This window comes from Vulpes vulpes, chromosome 3, assembly GCF_048418805.1.
Source record: "Vulpes vulpes isolate BD-2025 chromosome 3, VulVul3, whole genome shotgun sequence".
Classification (NCBI taxonomy): domain Eukaryota; kingdom Metazoa; phylum Chordata; class Mammalia; order Carnivora; family Canidae; genus Vulpes; species Vulpes vulpes.
This window is the reverse complement of record NC_132782.1, coordinates 72,297,442-72,312,213: the sequence shown is the minus strand read 5'-3', so window position 1 is coordinate 72,312,213 and position 14,772 is coordinate 72,297,442. Positions and strand designations below refer to the sequence as shown.

Here is a 14,772-nt window from a genome sequence, read left to right as displayed (position 1 = left end):
GTGCAAAACTGTCCCTTTCACTACCTCATCCCTAAAACAACAACAATACAAAACTAAACCAAAAACAAAGACATTGAATGGAAGAGAAAATTAGCTGGTCTTTTCACAAAAGAAGTTCAGGTCCTCCAATGGCGCTGAACAATTGGACTCCCAGGGTAACACTTGTTGGACCCTGGCTCACGGGTGCCAACGTGTCCCGGCGGACGCCCCAGAGACTCAGACCCCAGACAGGCAGATGCAATTAGCAAGAGGGTTTATTGGACGTTTGCGCAAACGGGCTCTCCGCCTCCGAAGAGGAAGAGAGCCCCGATTAGCAATTACAGGTATCTTTTAAAGGCAAAAGAAAAAAACTCGCTTAAAGACAAAAGAACCGCGGGAGTGGCATAGCATCCAGGTTGATTTCTCAGAAGGTCAACATGAACCTATTCAGGGACATTCCAATCAGGGTGTGGGGGGAAATGGTTTTCTTATTGTAAACAGAATGCTTTTTGTTGCTAAAACTTCAGGAAGGCACCTGGATGGGCTGCCTCTGGATTAGGGCTGGCCCTACTTACAGGGGGGGTTTCTTCATTCCCTCCTCTTTGTTTGGGCTGATTTTAACCTTAAAATCTTAGGGAACATTTATTTTTTTCAGTTTGGAGGGCCCGACATTGTTAATACCAGAGCTTGGGTAATGGACAATTTTTCTCGGATGAACTGGAGCAGCCGGTTAAGGATGCAGGGGCCGAAAGTTAGCAGCAGGAGCAGGATAACTAGAGGGCCCATAATGGTAGAGATTAGGGTGGTCAACCAGGGAGACTGATTAAACCAGCTTTTAAACCAGCCCTGCTGGGCCTCCCAGTCCCTTTGTCTTTTATTTAGCCTATCCCTGAGTTTGGCCATGGAGTCTCTGATGACTCCAGAATGGCCTGCACAGAAACAGCATTTCTCTCCCAGGGCCGCACACAGTCCTCCCTCTTTCAGGAGTAGTAAATCCAAGCCTCTCCTGTTTTGAAGTGCTACTTCTGAAAGTGAGGTGAGGGACTGTTCTAACTTAGAAACGGACTGCTCTAGTGCCCATAGATCCTCATTTACAGCTGCCTGGAGTTCTATATAACGTCGTGAGCCCTGGATCAGAGCAGCTGCGCCAGTACCCACCCCAGTAGCGACCCCTAGTCCCAACATAACGACTAGGGTTAGGGAGACAGGTTCGCGCCAAAAACGGGTGGGATGTTCATCATACTGATTTTCTAGAGTTTCAGCAGGGTGATAGAACACCCTGGGTATGATCTGCACCATGACACAGAAATCGTTTGAGCTATTTAGAACCTTAGCTGACACACAGGGGGTGAGGCCTTTGTTGCATGCCCACCAAGTTCCCGGCTGGGGCTCCAGGTAAGAGTCAGTCCCTAAAATCGGGGCGGTAGTATTGCAGAGTTCCTGGTAACCCCGGGTGAGTATAGTTAGCCTTGACAGTGATGTAATCCCAGGAGGAGGAGGGCCTCTCATCCTGTGTCTCCCTAGTCTCGCACCCCCAATTTTTACGATAGAAGTATTCCCCTCCTCCACAGGTGGGATTTAGCCTGCGATCTCTGTGGTACCCGGGACAGACATAAAAGGGAAGAGTGCTGAGCATGGCCCTTCTGTCAGGCGTGCCACATCCTCCCCATGGGTCTAATCCCAGTTGCCCTGGAGGGCTTTCTCGGTTAGGGGCTCTAGAGGTGTCCAAGTATCCCTCTAGGTCCCATGGGCTAGGGGCCCCTATGGTTAGCTTGCATAGGTCAGGATATAGGTTAGGCCACCAGGTTCCCACGGGGGCGGTCTTAGTTATAGACCAGACCTCGTCACCCCCAGACGTTAGTACCTGCCAGGTTAACATTTTGAGGGCATGAGGGTCACCTTTGGTGGAGGTGAAGAGCGCTAGGAGAGGTAGGAATATAACAACTGTCATTGAACAATTTTTGAAAGTCTTATCTTGAGCGGGTTTTGGGTGCGGTGGAGCTTCCACTGAGGTGGCTCCTCCGGTCCGTCCTGGCTGGCGTCAGCGGTGCTCGTTGATGGGGCGCGCTTGACGTGTGAGGCGTGGACCCAAGCAGCAATGCCGTCTACCTTTAAGGCGGTTGGGGTGGTCAGTAGTACAGTGTATGGGCCCTTCCAGCGGGGCTCAAGCGTCCTGGACTGATGTCTCCTGATGTAGACGGAGTCACCGATCTGGAACGGGTGTGGGCCGGTTGTGTCTCCGGGGCGGTAGACAGCCGCAAGGGGTTTCCAGATCTGGCGCTGGATAATCTGGAGGCCTTTAGCCTGTCCTGTAAACCGGGAGTGTTAGCAAGAGGGTCAATAGCAGAATCTAGCAAGTCCATTACTGGTGGGGGACCTCCATAGAGAATCTCGTAAGGAGTTAGCCCATGGCGCGCGGGAATGTTCCAGACTCGGAACAGAACCATAGGGGGGAGTTGGACCCAGTCTCTAGTGCCAGTCTCCAATGTCAATTTGGTTAGGGTCTCTTTAATTGTTCTATTTATTCTTTCTACCTGCCCTGAGCTCTGGGGTCTGTATGCACAATGTAATTTTTAATTTATCCCCAGTAATCTGGCCACCAACTGACTTACCTGGGAGACGAAGGCAGGGCCGTTGTCCAACCCTATTACCTTGGGCAGTCCAAACCAGGGGAAAATTTCTTCTAGGATTTTCTTGACAACCACCTGGGCAATTTCTCGTTTGGTGGGGGATGCTTCTGTCCATCCTCCTGTGGGCCTAGTGCAGCGGCTCGTGCTGTTTCATCGGCCATCCTGTTCCCCTCTGCTACTGGGTCGTTGCCTCGCTGATGCCCCGGACAGTGAATTATCTACCCCGGCCGCCCCGGCTTTACGTTCACCATTTCGTAGAAAGCTACTCCCCTCGGTGTACCAGGTTGCTTCAGCATCTGGCAAAGGCTGGTCCGTCAAGTCCCCTCTGGTGCCATGGACCTCGGCTAGGATCTGGTGGCAATCATGCGTTAGCAGGGAGGGGGACTCGGTTTCTGGAAGCAAGGTGGCTGGGTTTAGGGATGTAGCCGTTCCGAACCGTATCCGCTCGGAATTCAGTAACATGGCCTGATAAAGGGTGGCCCGAGCTTTTGAGAGCCATCGATCGGGGGCTGGCGGATGACTGTCTCTATGGCATGGGGGGGGCCACCACAGTGAGGGGTTGGCTGAAGGCCAACTTATCTGAGTCTTTTACCAGGACTGCCACAGCCGCTATTATTCGGAGACATGGGGGCCATCCTGCAGCCACTCTGTCTAATTTTCTTTTGAAAAGTATGCCACGGGCCTTTTCCAGGGTCCCAGTTTCTGAGTTAGGACCCCTTTGGCTATTCCTTGGTGTTCATCAGCATATAGCGCAAATGGCTTGGTTACATCTGGGAGGCTCAGGGCAGGGGCAGTCAATAAGGCCCTTTTTATTTTGTCAAAAGCCAATTGTTGCTCCTTTCCCCAGTGGTAGGGGGTGTTGGATTTCGTGAGAGGATATAGGGGAGCCGCCAGCTCTGCAAACCCGGGTACCCAGAGGCGGCAGAACCCAGCACTGCGGAGGAACTCTCGTAGCCCTCTGGCATCAGTGGGTGCTGGGATCAGGGCTACAGCCTTTTTGCGGCCCTCCGTCAGCCACCTCTGGCCTCCTTCCAGGAGATATCCCAGATAGGTCACTCGTCTCTGGCCTATTTGGGCCTTTTTGGCGGAGGCCCTATACCCCAGTCCTCCCAGTCTCTCGAGCAGGGCCCCCGTACCTTTTACACAATCCTGTTCCGTCTTAGCCGCTATGAGCAAAATCATCCACGTACTGCAGAAGAACGAGGTCCGGATGGCCAACTCGGAAGTCTGCCAAGTCCTGATGCAAGGCTTCGTTGAACAAGGTGGGGGAGTTTTTGAATCCCTGTGGTAGCCTTGTCCAAGTGAGTTGTCCTGAGAATCCCGTCTCAGGATCTTTCCATTCAAAGGCAAAAATAGGCTGGCTTTGAGAGCTTAACTTTAGGCAAAAGAATGCATCTTTAGATAGAGCTCAAGGGTCCTTCTGCCTCAGTTAAAACTGAATGTTGAGCTCCCGTAGCAACCAGGAAGGTCACTGGTTGGCCCCCCACTTTAAGGGTTATCCGAGGCTCGGGGGGCGGGGGGGGCTCCTGGCCCTGACATCCCTAATCTTCATTCTCTAGGGACAGTACGGGAATGGGCTTCTTCTTAGGTCCCTGCGTTAGGCCCTTCTTTGGACAATCTTTAACCCAATGTCCTTTTTCCTTGCAGTAGGCACACTGGTCTCGTTCAACCCGTGGTTTTCTTTTGTCTCCCAGGTCCTTACTCTGTCCTGACTTACTTTGCCCTGAGCCCTGTACTACGGTGGCCAGTATCCCAGTCAGTTCTTTACTGCGTTTCCTCTCTCTCTCTCTAAGTATACATATGGTAGCCCTCCATTAATCTTTCCAGAAAACCTGCCGGCGTCTCATCTTTTCCCTACACTATAGCACGTACCTTTGCCAAATTGGTGGGGCATCGCCCTGCCCCTTTGAGACCCGCTAGGAGTACCTGGCGATAGAGAAGGAGCCGCTCCCTCCCAGCAGCAGTGTCGTAGTCCCAGGTCGGGCCAACCAAGGGGGAAAACATCCTCGATTTCATTAGGCAGCTGGGGCGGCCTCCCATCCGCCCCGGGGACGTTTTTCTGTAGACGCGCTGTCTCTCCTCCGTGGTGAGGAGAGTCTGCAGGAGCTGATCAGGGTGCCCATGGGGTCCTGGCTGAGAGACCGGGGCCTTCACCTGCAAGATAATATCAATATTAAAAGTTCCATTCCTGGGCCACCCGACGTTGAGAGTCGGCCACTCTGAGGAGCAGAAGGTGACCCATTTTCGTCTTCTGACTTCGACCGAAAGGTTGTGTTCTCGGCTTGCGACTTCTTTCCAGTGATCTAGAGTGAGGCTTAAAGGGGTGGTTACAGTTTGCCCCGCGGGTGTAGAAAAGAGGTGAGCGGGGAGGAGGAGGACAGGAAGAAAGACACAGAACAGACAGACGTACACAGATGACAGGACTGGCACGGCGGATTCAGATGGGAGCGGTCGCGAACAACGACCCTCCCCGAAGAGGAGGGAGTGCCGGGCTCCGTTCCTCTTCCAGACCACTCCAGAGTCCGACTCCGGAGGGGGACCAGGGGTCTCGGGCACGTCTGCCTCCCCCGCTGGTCCAAATACAGAGTACAGCGTCCTGCAGGCACAATACAGACCCGGCACAATACAGACCCGGCCAGTCAGACAAACAGACGAGACAGATATGACATTTAGCGAGCTCGGTCTTACCTCCTACCGGTCTTAGGATTGAGCCTGGGGCGTCTCGGATCCCGGACGAGCCCCCAAATGTTGGACCCTGGCTCACGGGTGCCAACGTGTCCCGGCGGACGCCCCAGAGACTCAGACCCCAGACAGGCAGATGCAATTAGCAAGAGGGTTTATTGGACGTTTGCGCAAACGGGCTCTCCGCCTCCGAAGAGGAAGAGAGCCCCGATTAGCAATTACAGGTATCTTTTAAAGGCAAAAGAAAAAAACTCGCTTAAAGACAAAAGAACCGCGGGAGTGGCATAGCATCCAGGTTGATTTCTCAGAAGGTCAACATGAACCTATTCAGGGACATTCCAATCAGGGTGTGGGGGGAAATGGTTTTCTTATTGTAAACAGAATGCTTTTTGTTGCTAAAACTTCAGGAAGGCACCTGGATGGGCTGCCTCTGGATTAGGGCTGGCCCTACTTACAGGGGGGGTTTCTTCACACTGACTTTGTTTTCATAGACATCTTATCATGGGAAACTGCTTTTCATTGGCTGTCTGTCTTTCCCTACATTTTCTATTCTAAGCTCTGAAGATTTTGCAATCTATTACCATGTTCTTTACCTTCTAAGACTGGATCTGACTTCCTATAACGTATTTATATCCACATATAATGGAGTATTGTCTATTAAATGTTTCATCTCCTGCATTTTACAAATATGAAAAGAATTTAAGAATTTCAATTTAAGAATTCAAATTTATTTATTTATTTATTTATTTATTTATTTATTATTTATTCATGATAGTCATAGAGAGAGCAGAGAGGCAGACACAGGCAGAGGGAGAAGCGGGCTCCATGCCGGGAGCCCACCGTGGGACTCGATCCCGGAACTCCGGGATCGCACCCTGGGCCAAAAGCAGGCGCTAAACTGCTGAGCCACCCAGGGATCCCCTCAAATTTATTTTTATGTGAAAATCCTGCCTCTAATTGTTAAACTGTTACACGGACTGTGAGTGTTAAAAATGTGAGTTCATTTAAGAATTTGAACACAAACTATATAAGAAAAGAAAGGTCTTCTAAAAATAAATCTTGGTCAGGCTGTCATGAAAATAGAACCACCTTGGAAATCTGAATACTGAGGGAGTAATATTTCTTTCAGTTTTTTGTTCTTCCTAGCATGCCAGCATGGCCTTTGAATGAATCTGAGGCTTCTGTCTGCATTACACTTAACATACTCATCCCAGAAAGGAAGAGAGGAGATTTGCATTAACTAGTTTAGCACTGTAATGGTCAAAATAAATCTCAACAAGGAGTGGAAGTATAACCTATAGATAGATTTGGTGATGTGAGCACAGAGATGGTTTGTCACTCTTCAATATCTAGGGTTCTAAACTTTATCACACCACAGTGAAATATTAGGAGAAATTTGTTCATGTAATGTATATAGGCTAAGCGTAATGTTTATCAGAGTATGATTTTCATGAGACCAGTCTCAACCAGTAAGTGTTCTGACATCTATCATTATGTGAAAATCCTGCCTCTAATTTTTAAACTGTAACATGGACTGTGAGTGACATAAATATTTTATTTGTTTATGGGGATTTATGTTCTTGGATTCTTTTTTTTTTTAATATTTTGAAGAAACCCCCCCCTGTAAGTAGGGCCAGCCCTAATCCAGAGGCAGCCCATCCAGGTGCCTTCCTGAAGTTTTAGCAACAAAAAGCATTCTGTTTGTGATAAGAAAACCATTTCCCCCCACACCCTGATTGGAATGTCCCTGAATAGGTTCATGTTGACCTTCTGAGAAATCAACCTGGATGCTATGTGACTCCCGCGGTTCTTTTGTCTTTAAGCGAGTTTTTTTCTTTTGCCTTTAAAAGATACCTGTAATTGCTAATCGGGGCTCTCTTCCTCTTCGGAGGCGGAGAGCCCGTTTGCGCAAACGTCCAATAAACCCTCTTGCTAATTGCATCTGCCTGTCTGGGGTCTGAGTCTCTGGGGCGTCCGCCGGGACACGTTGGCACCCGTGAGCCAGGGTCCAACAATTTGTGCTAGAATCTCTGTACTATGTAATTTGTACCTGTGACAACTATCTTCAATAGGGTAGCAAAACTACTTTTTTTCTCTAATATAGTCACTTTTTTAGCTCTTTTTGGGATATTTAAAAAGGGCCAGATTGTAAGAACTCGGAAATCAAATTATTTTGATACACATACATAAAATTTATGCCTTCTATATTGTCATATAGGAAGTGTTGTCAGAGATCCAAATGAAGAAATAAAAGCATCAATGAAAGATGTTAACAATTTATTAATTCCTTTCACAAGGATATATGTGGGAATGTTATATAGGCCATTGATAATGAAACCACAGGAAATACACTTTTTTTTTAAAGGCAGCTTTCCCACTGACAAGCAAATAAAAATACTTTTAGATGTCTCCTTATTTCTTTAATTGTAACTTTAATGTTATTTACTCTGATGTCTATGGAAATATAATTAAAATGTCAGCCAAAATTTGTATATTTCTTTTTTTAAACTGTCTTCTACACCTGTGACCAGACTGCTATGCTTGTCAGAAACAATAAAAAGAAACTCTCCTAACCACTGGGAACAGATCTATCCACAGGACCATCGGGAATCCCACTCAGGCCGCAGCTGCTCTGCTTAAATCTATTTGGCACCACAAGCCATATGCAAGAAGTTCTCTTGAAAGTTGTGTTTACCTCATTTATTTTCAAACATTTTTTTTTCTGTTGGGTTATAAAATTGCAGTGCAATATTTCCAATTCAAAATTTTCCATCGAAGTTATAGAAACTATGAATTTGCAACCACAAGCTCCAAGCGTTAAGAGAGAAGCTGTGATGTCAGTTGTACATTCATTCTCTCCCAGATATGAATATTTCCCCTTACACTGAAAAATAGACATTCATCAAAAGACAAGAAAGTGAAGATCTATTCTCTTTTTGTCAGGAGGTTTCATCCTGACCCAAGTATCAGTTGATATTAAAATAAATTCAAATTTTTTGTGAGTGTATATTCCAAATATCATTTGAAATTCAAATGCTCTTCACTCTAGGTAGATTTTGAATATGTTCAAATTGACATGATTGGTTAATTTTAGCATTTGAATAGAAAGTGGAGAAACAGCAAACTTGATCAATTGTTTTCCCTGATAAAGGTGAGGAGATGTTGGAAGACCACTTATCAAGAAGGTCACTGATATATTACTTTTACAATTATCATTTCATGTAATTTGGGTGCAAAGGAAAGGGAAGTAAATTCAAATTTGAATGTTGCTGGTATGTCTTTTCAGTTTTTATTCTAAATATCTACAAATTTGGATTTTACATATATTTGCATTCATAGTCAAAAAAAAAAAAGAAAAGAAAAAAGAGAATAGAAAGCTAAAAGGAAATTAATCTTGTGTTTTATTTTAATATACATCCTGGGTATTGAACTAAAGAGAATTTTGTGTATGCAGGATGATATTATAAAAAATGCATACTTACGTATCTCTTAGTGGTAATCTATACTAGTAAGATCTAGTCATTGTTAATTGTCATATATAAATTTATCTGAAACATGTACAAAATGTCTCATGATGTTATATGCTCTTTAAATCCCAGTGTTGGGACGCCTGGGTGGCTCAGTGGTTAACAACATCTGCCTTGGGATCAGGGCATGAATCCTGGAGTCCCGAGGATTCAAGTCCCACAAGCAGGCCCCTTACATAGAGCCTGCTCCTTCCTCTACCTATGTCTCTGCCTCTCTGTGTGTGTGTCTCTCATGAATAAATAAATAAAATCTTTAAAAATAAATAAATACATACATAATTACATAAATAAGTCCCAGTGTTAAGATAAAGAAAAATAAAACTAGATCACTTGGAAAAATACACAACTAAAAATATGACACTATTAAGAATGTATAATCAGTGATTGAAATTTCTAAGTGGTTACTTCTATAGTCTTATTCATTTATAGCCCTTCAGGTTTATTCATTAATGATAATCAAATGCTTTGCAAATGCTAACAGATGGGTTGAAAGCAGTCTTTGATTATATGCCTTTATGTAAGTTAGTAAGTTTTTAAGAGTTGAAATAAAACTTTATGGCTTATGACTTTGCTAACTTAGTTTCCATGTATTAGATAACGGAAAAAAATTGCTAAGGAAGTTAATAAATTAATTATGTTTTTAAGGTCAAATTTATTTGGAAAATATATTTTAAAATAAAGTTATATTTATTAAATTAAAAATAAATCTATAAAAGCACTATCTTTTTAAAAGCATATACGCTAAAATGTAGTAAAACTAAACTCATTTTTAGCTTTAGAAATAGAAGATTTATTTTCCAATGAAAATCATACTAGAATTAGGCTTGTTAATTAAGTCAGTTAAAATTGTGATGATTCAAAAGTAGTTAACATGCATTTAGAGATTTTTATGTGCTGTAAGCACTTTTCACATAGTTTTTTCTTTTATTTTGCACAACTCCAAGACACGTGTACTATTTTTAACCTATTTTTACAAATGAGGACCTGAGTTATAGGTAAGTTAAATAACTTGGTCAAAATCACACAACAGAAAGAAGATTCAACCCCATACAATATTGCTACTCTTTAAAAGTGATATGTATGTAAGTTAAACATTTTATCTTAATTTAAATAATTTTCACTTATACGTATAAGATCAAGGCCTTTTCTTTTAATATGAGTCTATTTGAGTCTGATTATGAAAGCCTTTTTTCATGCAACTTGCAGAAATAACTATAAAACATCCATTAGGATTATGTGCTTTTTAAAAAAGTTTAATGAGAAGTTAAAATCACTCACAAAGAATCCTTTTAAGTCCTTTAAGTGCCTTTTCCTTATTTTTATTTTTTTATTTTTTTCATAAATCCTACTGACACTTAATTGGGTATTATGCTTCTGAAATCAATTAGTCTTCATCAAAGATGTTCCAAAGAGGTCATGTTATATTAAGCTATACTTCCATTTTTTAAGTATTCTTTAATATATTTCTTAAAATTTGATCAAATTACACAATGACAACAGAAGAAACAGGTAATGCTCACCAAATATCCATGTATTCTGCACATCACAAGCTACCCTGCAGTTTGTTTGATTCTATGTGACTAGCTCTGGACAATGAGTTGTAGGAGACAGTGTATACAAACTCTTGCACAGAGCATAGAAAATTCATTTGTTCTCCATATTTTCTCTTTCCTTGCCCCAAGAAATCAAACACATACATTGAAAGACAACACAAACAACATGATGTCCGTATATGGTATCTTGAAATCAGTCCAGGTGTTTGATGGAGGCTGGCTGACTCAAGGGTCATACAACATACAGCAGACTTTGCATAAGGAAGCAGTCGACTTTTGTGGTAAGCCAGGAGACTTTGGTGTTGATTTGTTTCCACAAAAACTCCCGGTTTACTCTGATGTGAAAGGATTAAGAGCTAATGCAGTTGCTCTTGGTAACCACAACTCTTGGTAACCACAATAATTCACCAGGTGAGAATAGGCATACATTGTTGTACTTCAGCCTGGCCAGTCAGCAGAAAGTTCTTAGCCTACCGTGGACATTAGTCAGCAAGCTTCGTGGGAGGAATAAACTACATTGATTAAGAAAGTTCTATTGTATGCCTGAGTATATATATCATTAACTTAAATGGCTTTCCCAGCACTGTAAATTTATAAGATTTAATCTTTATAATACAAAATATTTTAAACAGATTCAGTTGAGCTTCCTAGCATAAATCTCCCACATATTTTGCAAATGAATTTTCCTCATTCATTTGATACAATACATTTTTATTTTATTTTTTCATTTGTTTTTATCGAAGTTCGATTTGCCAATACAATAAATTTTTAAATTATGGTTTGAGAAAAAAATAATTATTTTAAGCAGCAAGAGGTGAAAGGAAGGATCTTACTATTTAAAATCTAACTCAGCTGTGTGAGGTTTTGATGATTTGGAAAATCCTAATGGTTTTATTATATCCCCTACAGCAATGAATTAAGTAATGAGAATGAATAAAGGCAACAATAACACATTTTAATAAAGTACATTAATTAACATATGTTGAATGTTAACTAATCTTTTATTCTGACAGCAAGTTTTACCAGCCAGAGGGCAGTAGAATATAAAGTGAGCCCACCCTACCTCCTTTACAAGGGAATTTGGAGAAGACTGGAAGTGACTCACAGGCCATGTTAACACACTCATTTCTAAATTGAAATTATTCAAGCAGAGTAAGCTTTCATTTATTTATTTTAGGGGTGTTTCTCACTTTAATACACTTTAATGTATGATCAGTAAGAGTGGAGTTATAACTGCCATATATCAACAATCTCTGGAGAGTTCTACTTTATTAATGTGCATCATAATTCAGCACAATTTAGCTCATGGTATTCAGGCACCATAGTATAATACCTGCTGATTAATATTTGCTATGGAAATGGTAATGTGGTAGTTATGACTTGGGTAAGGAATGAGCATTGCTGATTGACTGCACAAGTCGAGTAAATAACAATTCCACCCAGTAACTCATCAAAATGATGAGTGATTCCATGGAGATTTTGCCAGTGAAAATTAATCACTATCGAATGAAGGAGGATTTGCAAAGTTCTAAAGACACAGATGTTAAAATTATGAGAGTTCTGTATTCTTTTCTAATTTTATTATCCTTGAGAAATTTTTACTCTCTGTTTTGAATTTGTTCCTCCTGTGTTCTTATACTTTCACTGCATTATGCAGTAATCAGCAATGCAAATAACTAATTGGTTAATGTAAATAAACAGTTTATGAATTGCTTCCTATTTTCTAGGTATTGTGTTAAAAGTGGAGAAAGGAAGGGTAATAAAATTTGATATCATATTTCAGATGTTTCATAATATAGTAGGAGGTGAACTTGTAAACATATAATTTTGACATACCAAAAGGTTTGCTAAATGCGTGTTTTGGTACATATAGATAGTAGTACAGCTGCAAAGACAAGAAAAGTTTCAAATATACCCTTTGAAGTTAATAATTATCATAAAACACACCAGCAAAGATTAAGCAATTGTTAGTACAATTCTAGTTGTTGGATACTGAAAAAAATACGTATCTTTTCACTCTCCTAAAATACTATTTCTGCATCAAGTTCTATTGTTCTCACATTCATTGTCGGAACACTCTATTTAAGAGATGAAGAGGATAATTCATTTCCTGGGTAAGTTTTTTATGACAACTAAACTTAGGGTCTCCATGATATATGACCCTATATTCTCCTATGGGAGTATTTATCACAGTAATTCAATTTTTATTACAATTATTTGTCTAATATCTCTGTCAGCACTATGACTTAATTTAAGCTCTAATGAAATGAAGAGTATTCATTTTATGGATTCTTCTGGATTCCGTGTGAAATGATATAAATTCTAATTGACTGTCAAATTCTATCCTTTTATGAGCCATGTTAGTCTCGTGTTTCTAAGTCTCAGACTAGGTCTACTCCTATGTGCAGCATAACTGTTTATATACATAGATATGCTTAATCCAATAGCTTAAAACTATTTTCTAAACAACAGATATTAATAAAAATCTTTGGAGACTGGGAAAATAAAGGCCCAGAACATCACATGTGAAAGACAATTCAATATTATTCACGGAATAGGTAGAGAATGTACAAAAGGGTAGGTATACAATAAGTAAGTATGGATTGCGGGATGCATAAAAAAATAAATTAGACCCAAGAAGATTCACGAAAATATTTTCTCCTCTATAATCCTACTACAACTTGGGATCTCCACTTAACGTTACTTTGAAGGTCCTCCTGGGTCTGTAGAAAGAGTATACTATTAGTAGGAGTATTTTCAACATGGATTATTGGATACAATGCTTTTCACTCAACATACTTATACCAAGCTTTTTCTCATTTCAGTTCTTCAAGTCAAACATTAAATGGGATTTATATTTGTTTTTTTTTAAATGGAATTCCTGAACAGATACATAATTTTAATTCTTTATTATTATAATTTATATGATTTAAAGCAATTTCAAGATGAAAATCCTAAGGCAGCTACAACTAGTCTAAAAAATACAATTCAAAACAGCTTTTTCTTCATATCTTATTAATCAAGTGACTGATTCTGAGACACTAATTTCCCCTGTAGATGACCAATGTATGCTTATCCCCACACATATTATCAAAAGATATCAATAATGTATTTCAACTCTTGCTTCTATCTTCCTCCATTGTAGGTTATATGTCATCTTAAAAGTAGAGCTTTACTTCTAAGGCAGATGCAAATTTAAAAAGAACTATGTTAACTTTGTGCAGCTATGCAACAACTAATAGTTAATTGTTTGTATCAAGATCCTAGGCATGCTAATGAGTTAGTGACAGATAGGGCTAGGCAGGGAAAGAGAAGGGAAAGGCCCAAGGTCAGGCTCTCATCCCAAGGACACTGAGATGCAACAAAAACAGAGATAAGGAAGGAAATCTGGCCCCTGGCTCCACACTGCTAGGGGGTATCTTCCCTTGAGGGCTATCAAGTAATCATCAAGACTCAAAACAGTCCTATGTCATCCACTCAAGACAGCACAAGAAATCTCAAGTCCGTCAAGTCCCTAGTCAGGTTTTCTATAAAAGGCCAGCCAAATAAAAGCCCCCAGGAGCAACCCTCTCATCTCTGAGACCTTTCTCTGAATCCTTGCTTAATAAACTTCTATCGCTTTACTCACTCTCCTTTGTCCAAGAGATTTGTTCTTCAACTCCATGAGATAAGAATCAAGCTCTCTTGCATCACCATGTACCTGTAATCTGTTACATGGACTCCAATCTCTTCAACCCTAAAAAATACTAGACTATACTTTGGCTAGAGTGATTTGGAGAGAGAGTTTGAAAGTTGATTTGGATGGATCACATCAAGGAGAGTGTGTAGACATCAACTGTACTAAAAACTGACATCAATAGTATCGTAGTCAATTTGCACTTCGTAAGATCTATGGTCACTCTCTGGCATTAGGTTGTATACATGGTGAGGGATGCTGGGTTTGGGATTGAACACAGTAGTAAGAGCATCTGGAATTCTAATAATGGTGTCCCTAAGAAATGGCCCAGTGGAATCACTTGGATAATATGGCCAGTCAGTTTATTATATTAAAGGCAGAAAAAAATACATTAGTTTTTTTTTTTAATTCTACATGTGGAAAGTCACATGACTTCCCTTTTAGATTAGCTTAGTTCTTAAAATCTCTTGAAATAGTTCATACAGTTCTATATTCTGCAGGTGAAAAAAATAAATGCTCAAGAAAATGAAAACAAATGGGAAATAGATATAGGAACTCATGATCAAGCCTGGGATAAGATTGACTTGGGATATAGTTCTTCCTTATTTCTTAGAAGTTGACCACAATTTATCGATGAAGATTTCTAGGGTCCAAATTAAAAAAGAAAAAAAAAAAAGGTAAAACCTATGGCATTTAGAAGGAATATAAACCAGTTAGTTCTGACA

The 14,772-nt window shown here is 41.1% G+C and overlaps 1 protein-coding gene across 1 annotated transcript; it reads right to left on the bottom strand.

Annotated features, from left to right (window-relative positions):
- Positions 1–441: 441 nt before the first annotated feature.
- On the bottom strand, positions 442–12,437 carry LOC140598156 (uncharacterized). The gene is made up of 3 exons (XM_072751530.1): positions 12,402–12,437; positions 4,482–5,300; positions 442–2,288 (listed from the first exon to the last, which is right to left on the bottom strand). The coding sequence occupies exons 1-3, from the start codon at positions 12,435–12,437 to the stop codon at positions 2,109–2,111; spliced, it is 1,035 nt and encodes a 344-aa protein (XP_072607631.1). The 3' UTR covers positions 442–2,108.
- Positions 12,438–14,772: the final 2,335 nt, after the last annotated feature.